The 14,907-nt window shown below is 40.7% G+C and overlaps 1 protein-coding gene across 7 annotated transcripts in view; it reads right to left on the bottom strand.

Annotated features, from left to right (window-relative positions):
• SPAG9 (sperm associated antigen 9) overlaps window positions 1–14,907 on the bottom strand; it is a 139,132-nt gene that overhangs the window by 45,765 nt on the left and 78,460 nt on the right. For 6 of the 7 annotated variants that reach the window (XM_035026825.1, XM_035026827.1, XM_035026826.1 and 3 more), the window contains 3 exons: window positions 8,292–8,499; window positions 7,285–7,384; window positions 555–676 (listed from right to left, as the gene is read on the bottom strand). In XM_035026825.1, coding sequence (XP_034882716.1) covers window positions 555–676; window positions 7,285–7,384; window positions 8,292–8,499 — 430 coding nt within the window. Of the gene's footprint in view, window positions 1–554; window positions 677–7,284; window positions 7,385–8,291; window positions 8,500–14,540; window positions 14,583–14,907 lie in introns of all 7 variants that reach the window. The other variant, XM_035026831.1, reaches the window with a different exon arrangement.

Below are 14,907 nucleotides of genomic sequence, written 5' to 3'. Positions count from 1 at the left end.
GATAAATAATGGAAAAAGCCAAATGCAGTATTCTTTTCAAACCAGGTGTTCTTCAACAACACAAACTCTAAAATGGTTACATTTCTCATAGAGCTAAAACAGAATATTCTGTTAAATCTCAGGAAAAAACAAGTGTTATATTTTCTTATTTAATTAAGGTCAACAGAATTTTAAAAAATCTATCTAAAGCCAAGAACTAACTACCTATCAATCTATACATCTACACATCCCCCCCCACACACACACCCATATATATACACAGCGCTCCTTATGTGTAATACTGTTCTTGGCACGTGTTCAATAAAATGTGCTGTATGAATTTCAAAATACAAATTAAAGTGCAATTCAATTTGAGGGACATCCATATACAAAGATGCTTTGATTTAAAACTTTCATGATCTCAAAGAATATATTCCTATTAATTACCTGAAAGTGTAATAACTGTGTGCTACTGATCAGTTAGGGACATTTTAAAGGCATTTTCAATTAAATCATTTTAAAAAAATCTATTTTTAAAACAGTATGATACTTCTTCTTCAGATAAGCTATCATACCTAGTAAATCTGCTCCTTCATCCACATCTCCAATTAGGCCTGAGCCAGCTGAAGACAGTTCTTCAAAGAGAGATTCTGTATTACGATCAAAAGCTTTGTTCTCTATGCCTTTGGTGGGAGTGCTATGCAACAGAAACAACACAACCAAATCAACAAATATTACAGACTTTTTCAACAGTGTAAAGTGAATACAATAGGCAAATGATTGTCCACCTGTAATTTACATTTAACACAAAATGTAGTTTTAAAAGGTATCTAAAAGGCTTCCTATGAATTTTCCATTAAACTCCACAGAAAGAACTGTTAAAGAAAATACAGAATGTTTATTTTTTGGTCATATCCCAGGAAACACAAACAATAAATGAAAGCTAACAGAGCACTACTCTGCCTTGTACCAGGCACTGTATAAGCACTTTACCTAGACTACCTTACTGAATCTTCACACCTACTCTACAAAGGAGGTGCTATTATCCCAATTTCACAGAATAGGAAACTAAAGAGATTAAGGAATTTGCCAAGATCATCCAGCAAATGAGAGAAAGAGGCAGGATTCAAACCCAGTCAGTCAGGCTTCAGAATCCACGTCATAAAACTGTGTTTTATGTTGCCTGGATATAAACTGGCATGGACATTTTATTTTTCTTTTAAGGGCAATTATATTATCTGTTAAAATTCAGAACACAAACACCCTCTGATCCAAGAATTCAATGCGAAAAAAAATCCTACAAAAATCCTGTCATAAGAACGAAATTACGAATGTAAAAGGCTGGTCAGAGCGGCATTCTTACAGTAGCTAAAAGTTGCAATGACCTAACTGATCATTAATAGGTCGGAGAGAAGTTATGGATACACATTAAGAAGTTAAAGATTTTGGGGGCACCTGGGTGGCTCAGTCGTTAAGCGTCTGCCTTTGGCTCAGGTCATGATCCCAGGGTCCTGGGATCAAGCCCTGAATCAGGCTCCCTGCTCCACGGGAAGCCTGCTTCTCCCTCTCCTTGTTCTCCCTCTCTCTCTGTGTCTCTCTCTGTCAAATAAATGAATAAAATCTTAAAAAAAGAAAATAAGAAGTTAAAGATTTTTAACTTCATAGTTAAAAACTAAAGAAATCCATTATATAAAGGTGTTTTTTAAAAAGCAAGGGGATGCCTGGGTGGCTCCAGTGGGTTAAGCGTCTGCCTTCAGCTCAGGTCATGGTCCCAGGGTCCTGGGATCAAGTCCCACGTCGGACTCCTTGCTCAGCAGGGAGCCTGCTTTTCCCTCTGCCCGCTTCGCCCCCTGCTTGTGCATTCATTCTCTCTCTCTCTCACAAATAAACAAAATCTTTAAAAAAATAAATAAGTAATAAATAAAAAGCAAGTACAGAACAGTGTATTTAAGGCCTTTATAGCATGGGATATGCAAAGAAATGGGGAAATGTGTATGTTTGTGCTCTAATGTTATAGTAATAGAAAAAAGTTGGGGTTCCTGGGTGGCGCAGTTAGTTAAGTATCTGACTCTTGGTTTCGACTCAGGTCATCTCAAGGTCATAGGATGGAGCCCCATGCTGGGCTCTGTGCTCAGCATGGAGTCTGCTTAGGATTCTCTCTCCCTCTACCCCTGCACCCCCTGCTCTAAAATAAATAAATAAATCTTAAAAAAAAAAACCGTCTGCACAGGATTTCCAGTTAAAACTTGGTGGAATAAACATAGTCATTTACCACTCAATAGGACATAGGGACTAGAAAAAGAAACTGCAGCAGATGAAATGTGAACAAAATTCTGTAAGAGAAAAAACAGGCAAACAGCTGAAACTGACTTGACAGACCAGAAAAAGCTGAAACCTAACCACTAGGGTTTAGAGAGGAACTCTGTATGCTACCAGAACCTCTGAAAGGCCCAGGCATTGAAGGAACCAGCAATCTACAGAAAGATGCGTGCAAGGGAGAACGTAAAACAGAAGGCTGGGGGCACCTGGATGGCTCAGCTGGTTAAGTGATTGCCTTCGGCTCAGGTCATGATCCTGGAGTACCAGGATGGAGTCCCGCATAGGGCTCCCTGCTCCGCAGGGAGTCTGCTTCTCCCTCTGACCCTCCCCCCTCTCATATGCTCTCTCTCTCATTCTCTCTCTCAAATAAAATAAATAAAATCTTTAAAAACAAACAAACAAACAAACCAAAAAAACCCCAGAAGGCTGGGATGAAAGACATGCCAAGAAGCAGTATGAGTGAGATCCAATCCTCCAGAACAGAGACCTCCCTCCCCACAGCATTGCTCCCTAAACAATGGAAGCCATGTTTATATGTTAAAAGCAGGAAACCAGAGAATCAGCAACAATTACTTAAGTACCAGCAAAAGCAAAATAGCCACGGAGCACCAGACCTTTAAAGAAGGCCTTTATTATAAAATAAAGAGTCCAAAAACAAATGGACTAAGACAGAGGCACTCAGAGCAAAAGGAAACAACGCAAGCAACAGAAAAAAAAAAAAATAAAACTGATTTTTTTTCAGACTAAACACTGCATCCATAAAAGAATAGCAGAATGTTATAAAAAGTAACCTTAAAAACTTTTAGAGGGAAAAAAAATCAATGAGGGTTGAAAAATAAAGTTGAAGAAATCATCCTAAAATTAGGACAAAAAATAGAAGGGGGTTGGTAGAATGATGAGGTTAGTCCAGGATGTTCAATATCTACCTAACAGATATTCCAGAAAGAGAGGAAGAGACAACAGTAAAGAGAAACAACAAACTTTCTCACAGGAGATACAGGGGCGCCTGGGTGGCTCAGTCATTAAGCGTCTGCCTTCAGCTCGGGTCATGATCCCAGAGTCCTGGGATCAAGCCCCGCATCGGGCTCCCCACTCCGTGGGAAGCCTGCTTCTCCCTCTCTTACTCCCCCTGCTTGTGTTCCCTCTCTCGCTGTGTCTCTCTGTCAAATAAATAAAATCTTTAAAAAAAAAAAAAAACAAAAACTGGGAGATACAAATTTCCAGATGAAAGAACTTACCACATACAAGATACAAAAGAAGACCCCTATATCAAGCATACGATCAATTAATTTTTATTTTTTTTTAAAGATTTTTTATTTATTTATCTGAGAGAGAGAATGGGAGACAGAGAGCATGAGAGGGGGAGGATCAGAGGGAGAAGCAGACTCCCCGCTGAGCAGGGAGTCCGATGCGGGACTCGATCTCGGGACTCCAGGATCATGACCTGAGCCGAAGGCAGTTGCTTAACCAACTGAGCCACCCAGGCACCCCGATCAATTAATTTTGAAAGGGAAGGGGGCACATGAGGGATAAAGTGAAGATCCTAAAAGCTTCCACAGAAAATAAACAAAAAAGCAAGAACCCAAAAGACAATTCTCCAAACTCAACATGATAATGAAGTAATGCCTTCACAATTCTGAAGGAACCTTCTGATGATTTTCCAACCTAGAATTCAGTCAGCCAAACTATCAATGTCTTCAAATGACATGTGTCATATTCAAGTTCTCCAAAAATTTACTTTCCATGCAGCCTTTGCCCAGAAAGCTAGTGAGAAAATGTTCCGTCAAGGGGCACCTGGGTGGCTCAGTCGGTTGTGTGTCCAACTCCTGATTTTGGCTCAGGTCATGATGTCCGGGTTGTGAGATCAAGCCATATTATCAGGCTCTATGCTGGGCACAGAGTCTGCTTGAGATTATCTCTCTCCCTCTCTCTCTGCCCCTCCCCCCACTTGCCTGCACTTGCTCGCATGCGCTCTCTCTCAAATAAATCTTAAAAGGAAAAAAGAAGAATGTGTTCTGTCAAAACAAAGGCATAAATCAAGAAACAAAGGGTGCCTGAGTGGCGCAGTGTTAAGCTTCTGATCTTGGTTTTGGCTCAGGTCATGATTTCACGGTCATGAGATCAAGCCCCACATTGGGCTCTTGCTCAGCACAGAGTCTGAGATTCCCCTTCCCTCTCTCTCTGTCCCTCCCACTTGTGCTCTCTCTCTCTCTAAAATAAAGAAATAAATCTTAAAAAAAGAAGCACTAGCAGCAAGATGACCAGGGATCCAGGAAACAGAAGATACAACAGAGGACAGAAGAGACGAGAATTCCCGACGTGATAGTGAGGGCAAATGCCAGGACCAGAGCCCACAACAACCTAGGCTGGAGAATGCAAATAGAAGACCCCAGGAGAGAGAGGACCAGGAAACTTGCTTTATATGTGGCCATTTTGAGAGTGTTTACATTTATGATTTGCAAGGTATCTGTCCATGAACTAGCAATAGGTTATGTAGAAACCTAAGCAAACAAAACAAAACAAAAATCCACCAGGTTTTACTAATTCCAGAAAAACAAAGTTGCAAAAGACAGGAAATAAAATCACAGCATACTCTGTGGCTAAGCTGTGATCAGTATTTATATAGTCATAAGATTTAAACAATGAATGTTAATGTAACAAGAACTGAGAATTACACTGAGATGATGAAAGGAAGGATGGTGGTTTAAGGAGCTGTATCCTTGTCATCCTCCACTATAAAGTCAACAGCTAGTATCACAGCATTTCTAAAACCAGGGTTCCTCATTTGATCCACAGAATACAGAAAATGATTTGAGTGACTATTTTCTCAATTCTAGATGCACAGGAGTGTAGCTAATTCATTATACACAAAGGATGCCTTGGGGCATTAGGACTTCATTTTCTCACAGAATCCCAACAAGGAAAAGAAGCATAAGGATGGGATTTAGATACCTGAAGAAAAATAGCAAAAGAGAACTCAGATGTGGCGGCTGCCACCACCACCACATCCACAGTCACGCCACAGCACGAGTCTCTGTGGACGTGACTCGTGAAGGCCGCTCTAACGCAGTCAGTCAGGCGCTCAACAAGCAGGCAGGAGCCGACTTTGACACTGACCTGCCCAGCAAGGTCTGCGTCAACTCCGAGTACATCGTGGACACTCTGCTGGAGACCCTGGGGAACACAGCGAAGGCTGTTTCCTACCTCAGCCCCAAGGAGCCAGGGCCTGGACCCCTGGGCCCAAGATGGACCAAAGGGGGCAGCACGCTGATCCTCTCCTGCTTTCCAGACAGACCTGGGGCCTGGCAGTCCTGATCAGCAATGGGAGTTCCTGCAGAGACCCTTATATAGCCTGCTGGCCCTCCCCAGCTTTCCTACAATAAAGGTGAGCCACTTTTGTTGAGAAAAAAAAAAAAAAAGAATGAGGAAGCGAGAGATACTGCCTCTTGAGAGTGGGAATGAGGGGTGGGTAAGGGCAAGGGACTACTATTGCCCTTCATATTTTGTATTATTACCATTTGACCAATATTACACATGCATTAGTCTAATAAAAATTTTTTTTTTAATTTTTAAAGAGGTTCAGAATGACAAACTGAAACTGCTAATAAGTAGCTGCATCTCCTTACTTAGGCTTAGGAGAGGATAAATAAAAAGCAAATTTCACTTTTTACACTCTGCATTACTTTTTTTTTTTTTTTTTTTTTTAAGAGAGAATGCATGTGCAAGTGTTGGGACAGGGGGAGAGGGAGAGAGAGAATCCCAAGCAGGCTCCACGCCCAGCGTGGAGACGAGTCCAGGGCTCGATCTCAGGACCCTGAGATCATGAAGTCAAAAGTCAGACACTTAACTGACTGCGCCACCCAGGTGCCCCTGCATTGTTTACATTTTTAAATAAACAATAAAAAAAAAAATATTTTCACAGAACATGGCCTTTGAAATCAGAGACTCCTAGATTAAATGCCAGCTCCACGTGCTAACTAGGTCATCCTGGACAAGTTACTACACATTTCTGAGCTTCCTTATCTGTAAAATGGGGATGAAGATGCAGACTTCATAAAGTTAAAATTATATTAAATGATGATGATAATACTACCTAACATTTATTAAATTGGGCCCTTTGCCAATGATTTAACATACACTGAATCATTTACTCATAATCATCTAAGGTATTATCATAATTCCTTTTTATGGAGAAAATATACTTCAGATTCAAATCCAAGGCAGTATTTGAACCCACATAGTCTTACTCTAGGTTCATGCTTTTAACCACGACTGTAGTGATCAATAAATAGAGTGTATTTCTATGGTCATTATTATTAAAGGATAAATGTTACGGAAGAAATTAAAAGAAAGGCAGTAGCTCCTTTATGAAATTCCTGAACATCCACATGCTTTAGATTACCTTGATTAAGATGATACATAACAATTCTCTTTCCACCACTAAACAGCCTCCCCATGTAAAATGAGACTAATCTCTTCCAATAATGGGATCATTACAGTTTGGGGTTTTCTTTGAGTAGGCTCCACACCCAATATGGGGCTTGAACTTAACAACCCTGAGATCAAGAGTCGTCTGGTCTACTGACTGAGCCAGCTAGGCATCCTGAAATTGCTACAGTTTTGAAGTGAGTATATATGTTTCTTCCTGATCTGAGGGAAGGAACAAAGTTTGCTCAAATTGTTACATCCCCTATTCTTGTTTCTGTTTCCTCAAATTGCAGAAAGTATTGGTTACACCTTCGCTGCCTTTTCCCCCTATCCTTCCATATACTCCTAATCCCTGATGGTGAAAAGGCAGCATTTCACAAAACATTTCTACCATATACTATGTCTAGTTTCAAAAATGGAAACTAGAATATAATACTAACATTTCTTCAGCAAAACACTTGAATGACCTTTTTCCTGGCAAGAGACCAGAGAATAATAGTATGCTTCTGGGACAAGGGAAAGGAAGGATAAAATGTCTTCATTTGACATTGACAGTACCTTGAGCCTTTATATCCACTCAGATCTTTGTCCATATCCAACTCAGGAGTGGATTCAATGATCGCTTGAACTTCTGACTTCTCTTCATTTTCAGCAGAGCCTTAGGAAAAGGACAAGATGACATAAATTATGCATATATCACATACTGCCCCTAATATGAAAATCCTGTTGCTTCAATGGTTGTAAATACATCATTTGATCATAAAAAATTTTAAGAAGTGAATTCTAGGAAACACAGGGTTAGACAATGTATCAATCAACAGTGAATATCAGAAATTGATAAATAACCAAAGTTTTTATTTGTATTTCTTGAGACACAGTCTGTTGTATCCCAGGGTAGAACTCCCTGTTTGTTTGTTTTTTATAAATTAAGAGGTTGGGGTGCCTGGGTGGCTCAGTAGTTAAGTGTCTGCCTTCGGCTCAGGTCGTGATCCCAGGGTCCTGGGATCGAGCCCCGCATTGGGCTCTCTGCTCGGCGGGAAGCCTGCTTCTCCCTCTCCCACTCCCCCTGCTTGTGTTCCCTCTCTCGCTGTCTGTCAAATAAATAAATAAAATCTTTAAAAAAAAAAATGAAGGGGTGAAATACAGAGAAATTAAAGATGAAGACTATTCTCCTGCCTTTCAGGCTCTTCAATACTACAGCTCCCCAAATCTGTCTCTCCAAAACTTTATTTGATCGATCATCACCCCTTTTAAGCTTACTTATAATTGAGTATGATTTTATAAATCTAAAACCCTAAGATGTATCTTTTCTTTTAAGATTTTATTTATTTATTTGACAGAGAGAGACACAGCAAGAGAGGGAACACAAGCAGGGTGAGTGGGAGAGGAAGAAGCAGGCCTCCCACGGAGCAGGGAGCCCGATGTGGGGCTCGATCCCAGGACCCTGGGATCATGACCTGAGCCGAAGGCAAACGCTTAATGACTGAGCCACCCAGGCGCCCCAAGATGTATCTTTTCAAACCCACATGATCTTTACCAGAAAGTAAAGAACTAGGGCCACTTACCTGTTGATACATTTCTAGTTTCTTGGGCTACCTGTACTTCAATATGCTTGCTTATCTCTGATTTATTTGGTGTATCTGCAACCTTCACAAATCCTTCATTATCTTCCTTTAAGGGAGTATCAGTAGGAAGTGTGGCCACATCTGATGCAGCTGTTGATGCTGGAGTAGTAGCTTTAGATCCTCCTTGGCTAACATCAGAAAGTTCATCCTACAAATAAAAAGAATTATTGCGGGGGGTGCGCTTGGTTGGCTTAGTTGGTTAAGTGTCCAACTCTTGATCTCAGCTCAGGTCTTGATCTCAGGGTTGTGAGTTCAAGCCCTATGTTGGGCTCTACCCTGGGCATAGAGCTTACTTTAAAAAAGAAAAAAAGGAATTATGGGAAAATCTTTAAATGATTAATTTATTTTAAGCAATTTTCTTAAACGGGTAAAGAAAAAAACATGCAGAGAGAAAATTCTATTAAAAAACAGTAATAGAGGGGCGCCTGGGTGGCTCAGTCGTTAAGCGTCTGCCTTTGGCTCAGGTCATGATCCCAGGGTCCTGGGATCGAGCCCCACATTGGGCTCCCTGCTCTGCGGGAAGCCTGCTTCTCCCTCTTCTCCCCGCTCGTGCTCTCTCTTGCTATCTCTGTCTCTCTCTCTCAAATAAATAAAATCTTAAAAAAAAAACAGTAATAGAGGCACCTGGGTGGCTCAGTTAGTTTAGCATCTGCCTTTAGCTCTGGTCATGATCTCAGGGTCTTTGGATAGAGCCCCAAGTTGGGCTCCCTGCTCAGCGGGGAATCTGCTTCTCCCTATCCCTCTGCCCCCCACTCATGCCCACGCTCACTCTCTTTCTCTCAAATAAATACAATCTTAAAAAACAAAAACAAAAAATACAGCAGTGGAATAACAAGATTCTGAATCTCAGGAGAGATTCAGAGTATTGTACACAGTATGCTTAAAACTTCCTGCATCCAGATCATCTGAAATACTGTTAAAAGGGCAGATTCTAAGTCCAACTCCAAGCTTCAGGCAGTGAGATCAAGTAATATGCATTTTAAAAAGCAACCCAGGTGATTTATATACTCACTAAGAATTGATAATTACTATTCTAGGGTCCACAAATAGTCTTCATGAAGGACATGTCCAGATTGAATTTTATGCAAAAATTTGTGTGGCATGTACTTTTCTGGGGAAAAAGAAATCTACAACTTTTATCAGGTTTTCAAAGGGGTTTGTGGCCCGCAAATAACTAAAATCAGTTGTCCAAAAGTTGAAACCCTATGCGGCACACCTGAAACTAATGTAACATTGTGTGTCCATTATACTTCAACTAAAAATAAACGGAGGGGGAGGGGATTTAAAAAAAAAATAATCCCCCCTCAAAAAAAAGAGAGGGGCACCTGGTGGGCTCAGTTGGTGGAACATGTGACCCGATCTCAGGGTCATAAGTTCAAGCCCCATGTTCGGCATGGAGCCTACTTAAAAAGAAAAACAAACATAGTTAGTTGTTCAATGGCTACCAATAATGAGGTAGTTCTTTTAGAGCAAAGTACCCAGGTCTTCAAAAAAAAAAAAGAACCTAGGGCAACTGGGTGGCTCAGTAGGTTAAGTGTCCAACTCTTGGTTTTGGCTCAGGTCATGATCTCATGTTTGTAAGATCAAGCTATGTTGAGCTCTGTGCTAAAAGCTGAGTCTGGGATTCTCTCTCCCGCTCCCTCTGCTCCTCCTCTCCCTAAAATAAAGTCTTAAAAAAAAAAAAAGAGAGAGAGAGAGAACCTGACAAAAAGTTTACCAGTAGTAGGAGGAAGAAGAAGAAGAATTAGGGTAAATTAGTGAGTTTATCATTCACTAAATGTTTGACCTTGGGTAAGTTATTCTTTCTATATCTATTTTTCATTTGTAAAATAGAGATAATGGTACCTAATTAATAGATTACAAATTATTCTACATAAAGACTTAGCCAAGTGTTCACACATACTAAGTGTTTAAAATGTTAGCAATTGGGGCGCCTGGGTGGCTCAGTCGGTTAAGTGTCAGCCTTCAGCTCAGGTCATGATCCCAGGGTCCTGGGATTAAACCTCGAGTACGGCTCCCTGCTCAGTAGGGATCCTGCTTCTCCCTCTCCCTCTGCTACTCCCCCTGCTTATGATCTCTCACTCTCTCTGTCAGATAAATAAAATCTTTAAAAAATTAAAAAATAAAAACAAAAATAATAATTTGAGGTCCTTTTCTCTTTCTTTCTTTCTTTTTCTTTAAAGTAAGCCCTATGCTGGGTGCCTGGGTGGCTCAGATGGCTAAGCGTCTGCCTTCGGCTCAGGTCATGATCTCAGGGTCCTGGGATCGAGTCCCGCATCGGGTTCCCTGCTCAGTGCAGAGCCTGCTTCTCCCTCTCCCTCTGCCACTCCCTCTGTTTGTGCTCTTCTATCTCTCTGTCAAATAAATAAATAAAATCTTTAAAAAAATAAAAAATAAAAAAAATAAAGTAAGCCCTATACCAAACGTAAGGCTTGAACTCATGACCCTGAGATCAAGTTACATGCTCCACTGACTGAGCTACCAGATGTCCCTTGAGGTCAATCTTGTACTTGTCATTTGTCTCTCAAAAGTAGAGAAATGATTTCCTCTTCCTCCTTATCACCCCACCCCCAATGTCTAGTTACTTCTACCTTAAAAAAAAGAGTTAGTGGGGCCCCTGGGTGGCTCAGTCAGTTAAGTGGCCACCTTTGGCTCAGGTCATGATACTGGAGTCCTGGGATCAAGACCCACGCCAGGCTCCCTGCTCAGCGGTGATTCTGCTTCTGCCTCTCCCTTTGCCCCTCCCCCTGCTCCTTCTCTCTCAAATAAATAAATAAATAAAATCTTTTAAAAAATTACTTAGTAATTAAAAAAGAGTTCATAACATAAACAGTTTGGCAAAAGCCCTCCTCCCCAAATTCTTTTGTGGTTCTGGGAGTACCAAATAAAGCAACCAAGAGAGCTGAACCTAAACCATGAAAAGGACTGTGCCATCTTAGGGATTCTCAAGGTTTGGAGCTACAAGGAGTGGTAAATTAGGATCTGCTTAGAAGAAAATTTTAAATTTGTCATGGGCTATCCAAGTAACATGAGATTTATTTATCTGTAACTTACCTTTTATAGTTTTACCACATAAAAATATTTTACACTCACTAAAATAGCTCACTGTGTGGGCTGTACTTCTGGATCTCAGGGAGAGCTGGGGAGAGAAAAGCTCTGAAATTTAGGGGACCATTTTCAAAAGAGGCATTTCTCGGTGGTCTCCCAGGCAGTGGTGACATAAAGCTCCGAGATTAGTAGGAAAACACAGACATGAGAAAAGTCTCTGCCGCAATGCTTGGTGGGAGGCACAGAATGTTTATATTGCATCTCCTATGGAAGAAATTCTGTAATTCTGTCACTAACAATGCCTCCAAGTAAGATAGAATGAAGAAAGACAAGCCTAAATATTGATCTGTTAAAAGATAAAGTACTCCCCTCACTCATGCTCTCTCTCAAATAAATAATCTTTTAAAATTTTTTAAATAAAAATAAATTAAAAATAAAATAATAGGTGTCATTCAAAAATGTTATACAAACAAGCAACGAGCACAAAAAGATGCTCAACATTACTAATCATCAGAGAAATACAAATAAAAACTACAGTATCACCTCGAACCCCTTAGGATGGCTACTATCAAAAACAAACAAAATAACAAGTGTTGGTAAGATGTGGAGAAATTTGAACCCCTGTACACTGTTGGGAGGATTATAAAATGTTGCAACTGCCTTGGAAGACAGAATGGCATTTCCTCAGAAAACTAAAAAAAACTACCATATGATCCAGCAATACCCCTTCTTGGTATATATCCAAAAGAAATGAAAGCAGAATCTTGAAGAGACATTTGCTCCACCCATGTTCATAGCAGCATTATTCACAATAGCCTAAAGGTAGAAGTGAACCAAATGTCCACGAAGGGATGAATGAATATATCAAATGTGGTCTATATATAAAATGGATTATTATTCAGTCTTAAAAAGAAAGTCTGGAGGCGCCTGGGTGGCTCAGTCGTTAAGCGTCTGCCTTCGGCTCAGGTCATGGTCCCAGGGTCCTGGGATCAAGCCCCGCATCGGGCTCCCTGCTCAGCAGGGAGCTGCTGCTTCTCCCTCTCCCTCTGCCTGCCTGCCTGTCTGCCTACTTGTGATCTCTCTCTCTCAAAAAAAAAAAAAAAAAATGATGAAGATGGTAAATTTTAGGGGCGCCTGGGTGACTCAGTCAGTTAAGGGTCTGCCTTCAGCTCAGGTCATGATCTCAGGGTCCTGGGATTGAGGCCCGAGTCAGGTTCCCTGCTTAGCGGGAAGCCTGCTTCTCCCTCTCCTTCTGCCCCTCCCCCTGCTCATGCTCTCTTTCTCTCTCTCAAATAAGTAAAAAAAGAAAAGATGGTAAATTTTATTCTGTATGTACTTACTACACACAAAAAAGAAAATAGGTGCCATTACTTTTAGCTTCACTTGAGATACTATGGTGAAAGCTACCTGGTCTTTGTGCCATTTTCTTACTGTCTCTGGATATCAGGCTAAAAGTCTATAAGCCTTTACAAAATATTTTCAGTTGTTCCATTCATCAAATGCCTCCCTTATGTGCTCAGTCCTACACACAATATTTATGTCATGTGTTAGTCAGTATTGCCCTGTAATTATTTATGTTCTGAGAGACTAAGCTTACAACTATAAAAGAAATTATCTAAGGACAACTTAGAAATGAGGGGTGCCTGGGTGGCTCAGTCGGTTCAGCATCCGACTCTTGGTTTCAGCTCAGGTCATAATCTCTGGGGTTGTGAGATCGAGTCCCACGTCAGGCTCCTTACTCAGCATGGGGTCGGCTTGTCATTCTCTCTCCTCCTCCCTTTGCTCCTCCTCTCGCTCCTGCATGAGAATGCTCTCTCTCAATCAATCAATCAAAATCTTGAAAGACCGAAAGAAAAAAAGAAAGGTTCCAGTGTAGAGTTTTCCTAAGTAGCCTGCCTTCATCTGAAATAGGCTAAATAAAGGGGTAAGCAACTCTGTTACATATGTCTGTCTTTTTGATTCAAAGATTTTAAGCCTAATGAAAGACAAAATTACAAAAATTAGCCCCATGGGTCCCCACTATAACATTTATCACCTTATATTTTAATTTTTATGTTTACATTTCTTTCTCCACAAGTTAAAGTTAAACGTCTAAAGCGCTGGTTCTTAAGCTCTTTTGATTTACAACTCTATGGCATAACAGAATCACAAAATTCTGTGTGTACATGTATTTTCTGGAAAGTTTCGTAACTTTGATTCCTAAAGGAGTCTGTGAGCCAAAGAAACACCGAGAACCCTAATTCTAGACACAATTAGATGAAATAAATCTAGATGTTAATTATACTGTGGGTTTAAGAAAATTCTGATTATTAAAGGAGAGGTATGAATGTCCTAACCCTGAGGATATTTCTGAAGAAAGGGGACACTGAAGGGCTTCCATGGACCTGGGTGGGTAGGAGACCTGACCTACAGTGAGTAGGTAAAAGCCTTGTCTTTATATCCCTAATGCCCAGGGTATCAAGCCTGACATGAAGAAGGCTCACAACAGATGTTTGCTGAATAAAGCTGAATGGTGCCCTGATTGAAGCTGAAGAAATCTGTTCAACCAGGAAGGCAGCCTACGGTATAACGACACACAGGGCTGTCTCCAGGATACATACAAGTTATGTACATTCTGTCCTGAGGAAGGTATTTGTGCAAATTTGTGCAAGGGTATTTGTGTGTTTCTTACCTAGAGCTGGATAGATGGAAACAGGCTGAATTTTCATAGGATTTACTTATATTTTCTCTCCTTTATTTTATTTTTAAAGATTTTATTTATTTGACAGAGAGAGCACGCGCATGTGCACAAGCAGGGGGAGCGGGAGGCAGAGGGAGAGGGAGAAGCAGACTCCCTAGTGTGTAGAGAGCCCGACGTGGGGCTTGATCCCAGGACCCTGGGATCATGACTAACTGACTGAGCCCCTTCCAGGCACCCCTCTCTCCTTTACTTTAAAATGCTGTCTTTAGGGGAGTAGTAATTTATAGATTACAGTAAAGCCCTAGCAACCACTACAGAAATAATATTCTCTTGTATTTCAGTGAAAAACATCAGTAGTCTGTCAAACTGAGCAATAGATGTCTTGAGAATAGCAGCTGAATAAGTACCAATAGTTAATTGAGTTTTACTTTCTGTACAGGGATTTGAAACACCATTCTCACCTCCGGTTCTACAGCCTTCAGAGGTTCAGGACTACTGCTGATCTGGGAAGAAGGAAAGATTATACAAGAGACAACAAGATCATGTATTCACTAGGTGTTAGCACATTTCTAAGAATCTTTGGCTTGCTCTACCTCGCAGGATAATAAGATGTTTCTAATCTACTATGTTAAAATGAGGATTTGGGGGTTTTGTTTTGATATGGCTTAATAACACTTCCTTCAGGTTCCTCAAAAAGTTGAAAATAGAGCTACCCTATGACCCTGCAATTGCACTACTGGGTATTTACCCCAAAGATACAGATGTAGTGAAAAGAAGGGCCATATGCACCCCAATGTTTATAGCAGCAATGTCCACAGTAGCCAAACT

Source organism: Mirounga leonina, unplaced genomic scaffold (assembly GCF_011800145.1).
Source record: "Mirounga leonina isolate KUSES-001 unplaced genomic scaffold, KU_Mleo_1.0 Mir_200, whole genome shotgun sequence".
NCBI classification, from domain to species: domain Eukaryota; kingdom Metazoa; phylum Chordata; class Mammalia; order Carnivora; family Phocidae; genus Mirounga; species Mirounga leonina.
The sequence above is the reverse complement of the archived record's forward strand: the minus strand, read 5'-3'. Positions and strand labels throughout refer to the sequence as shown.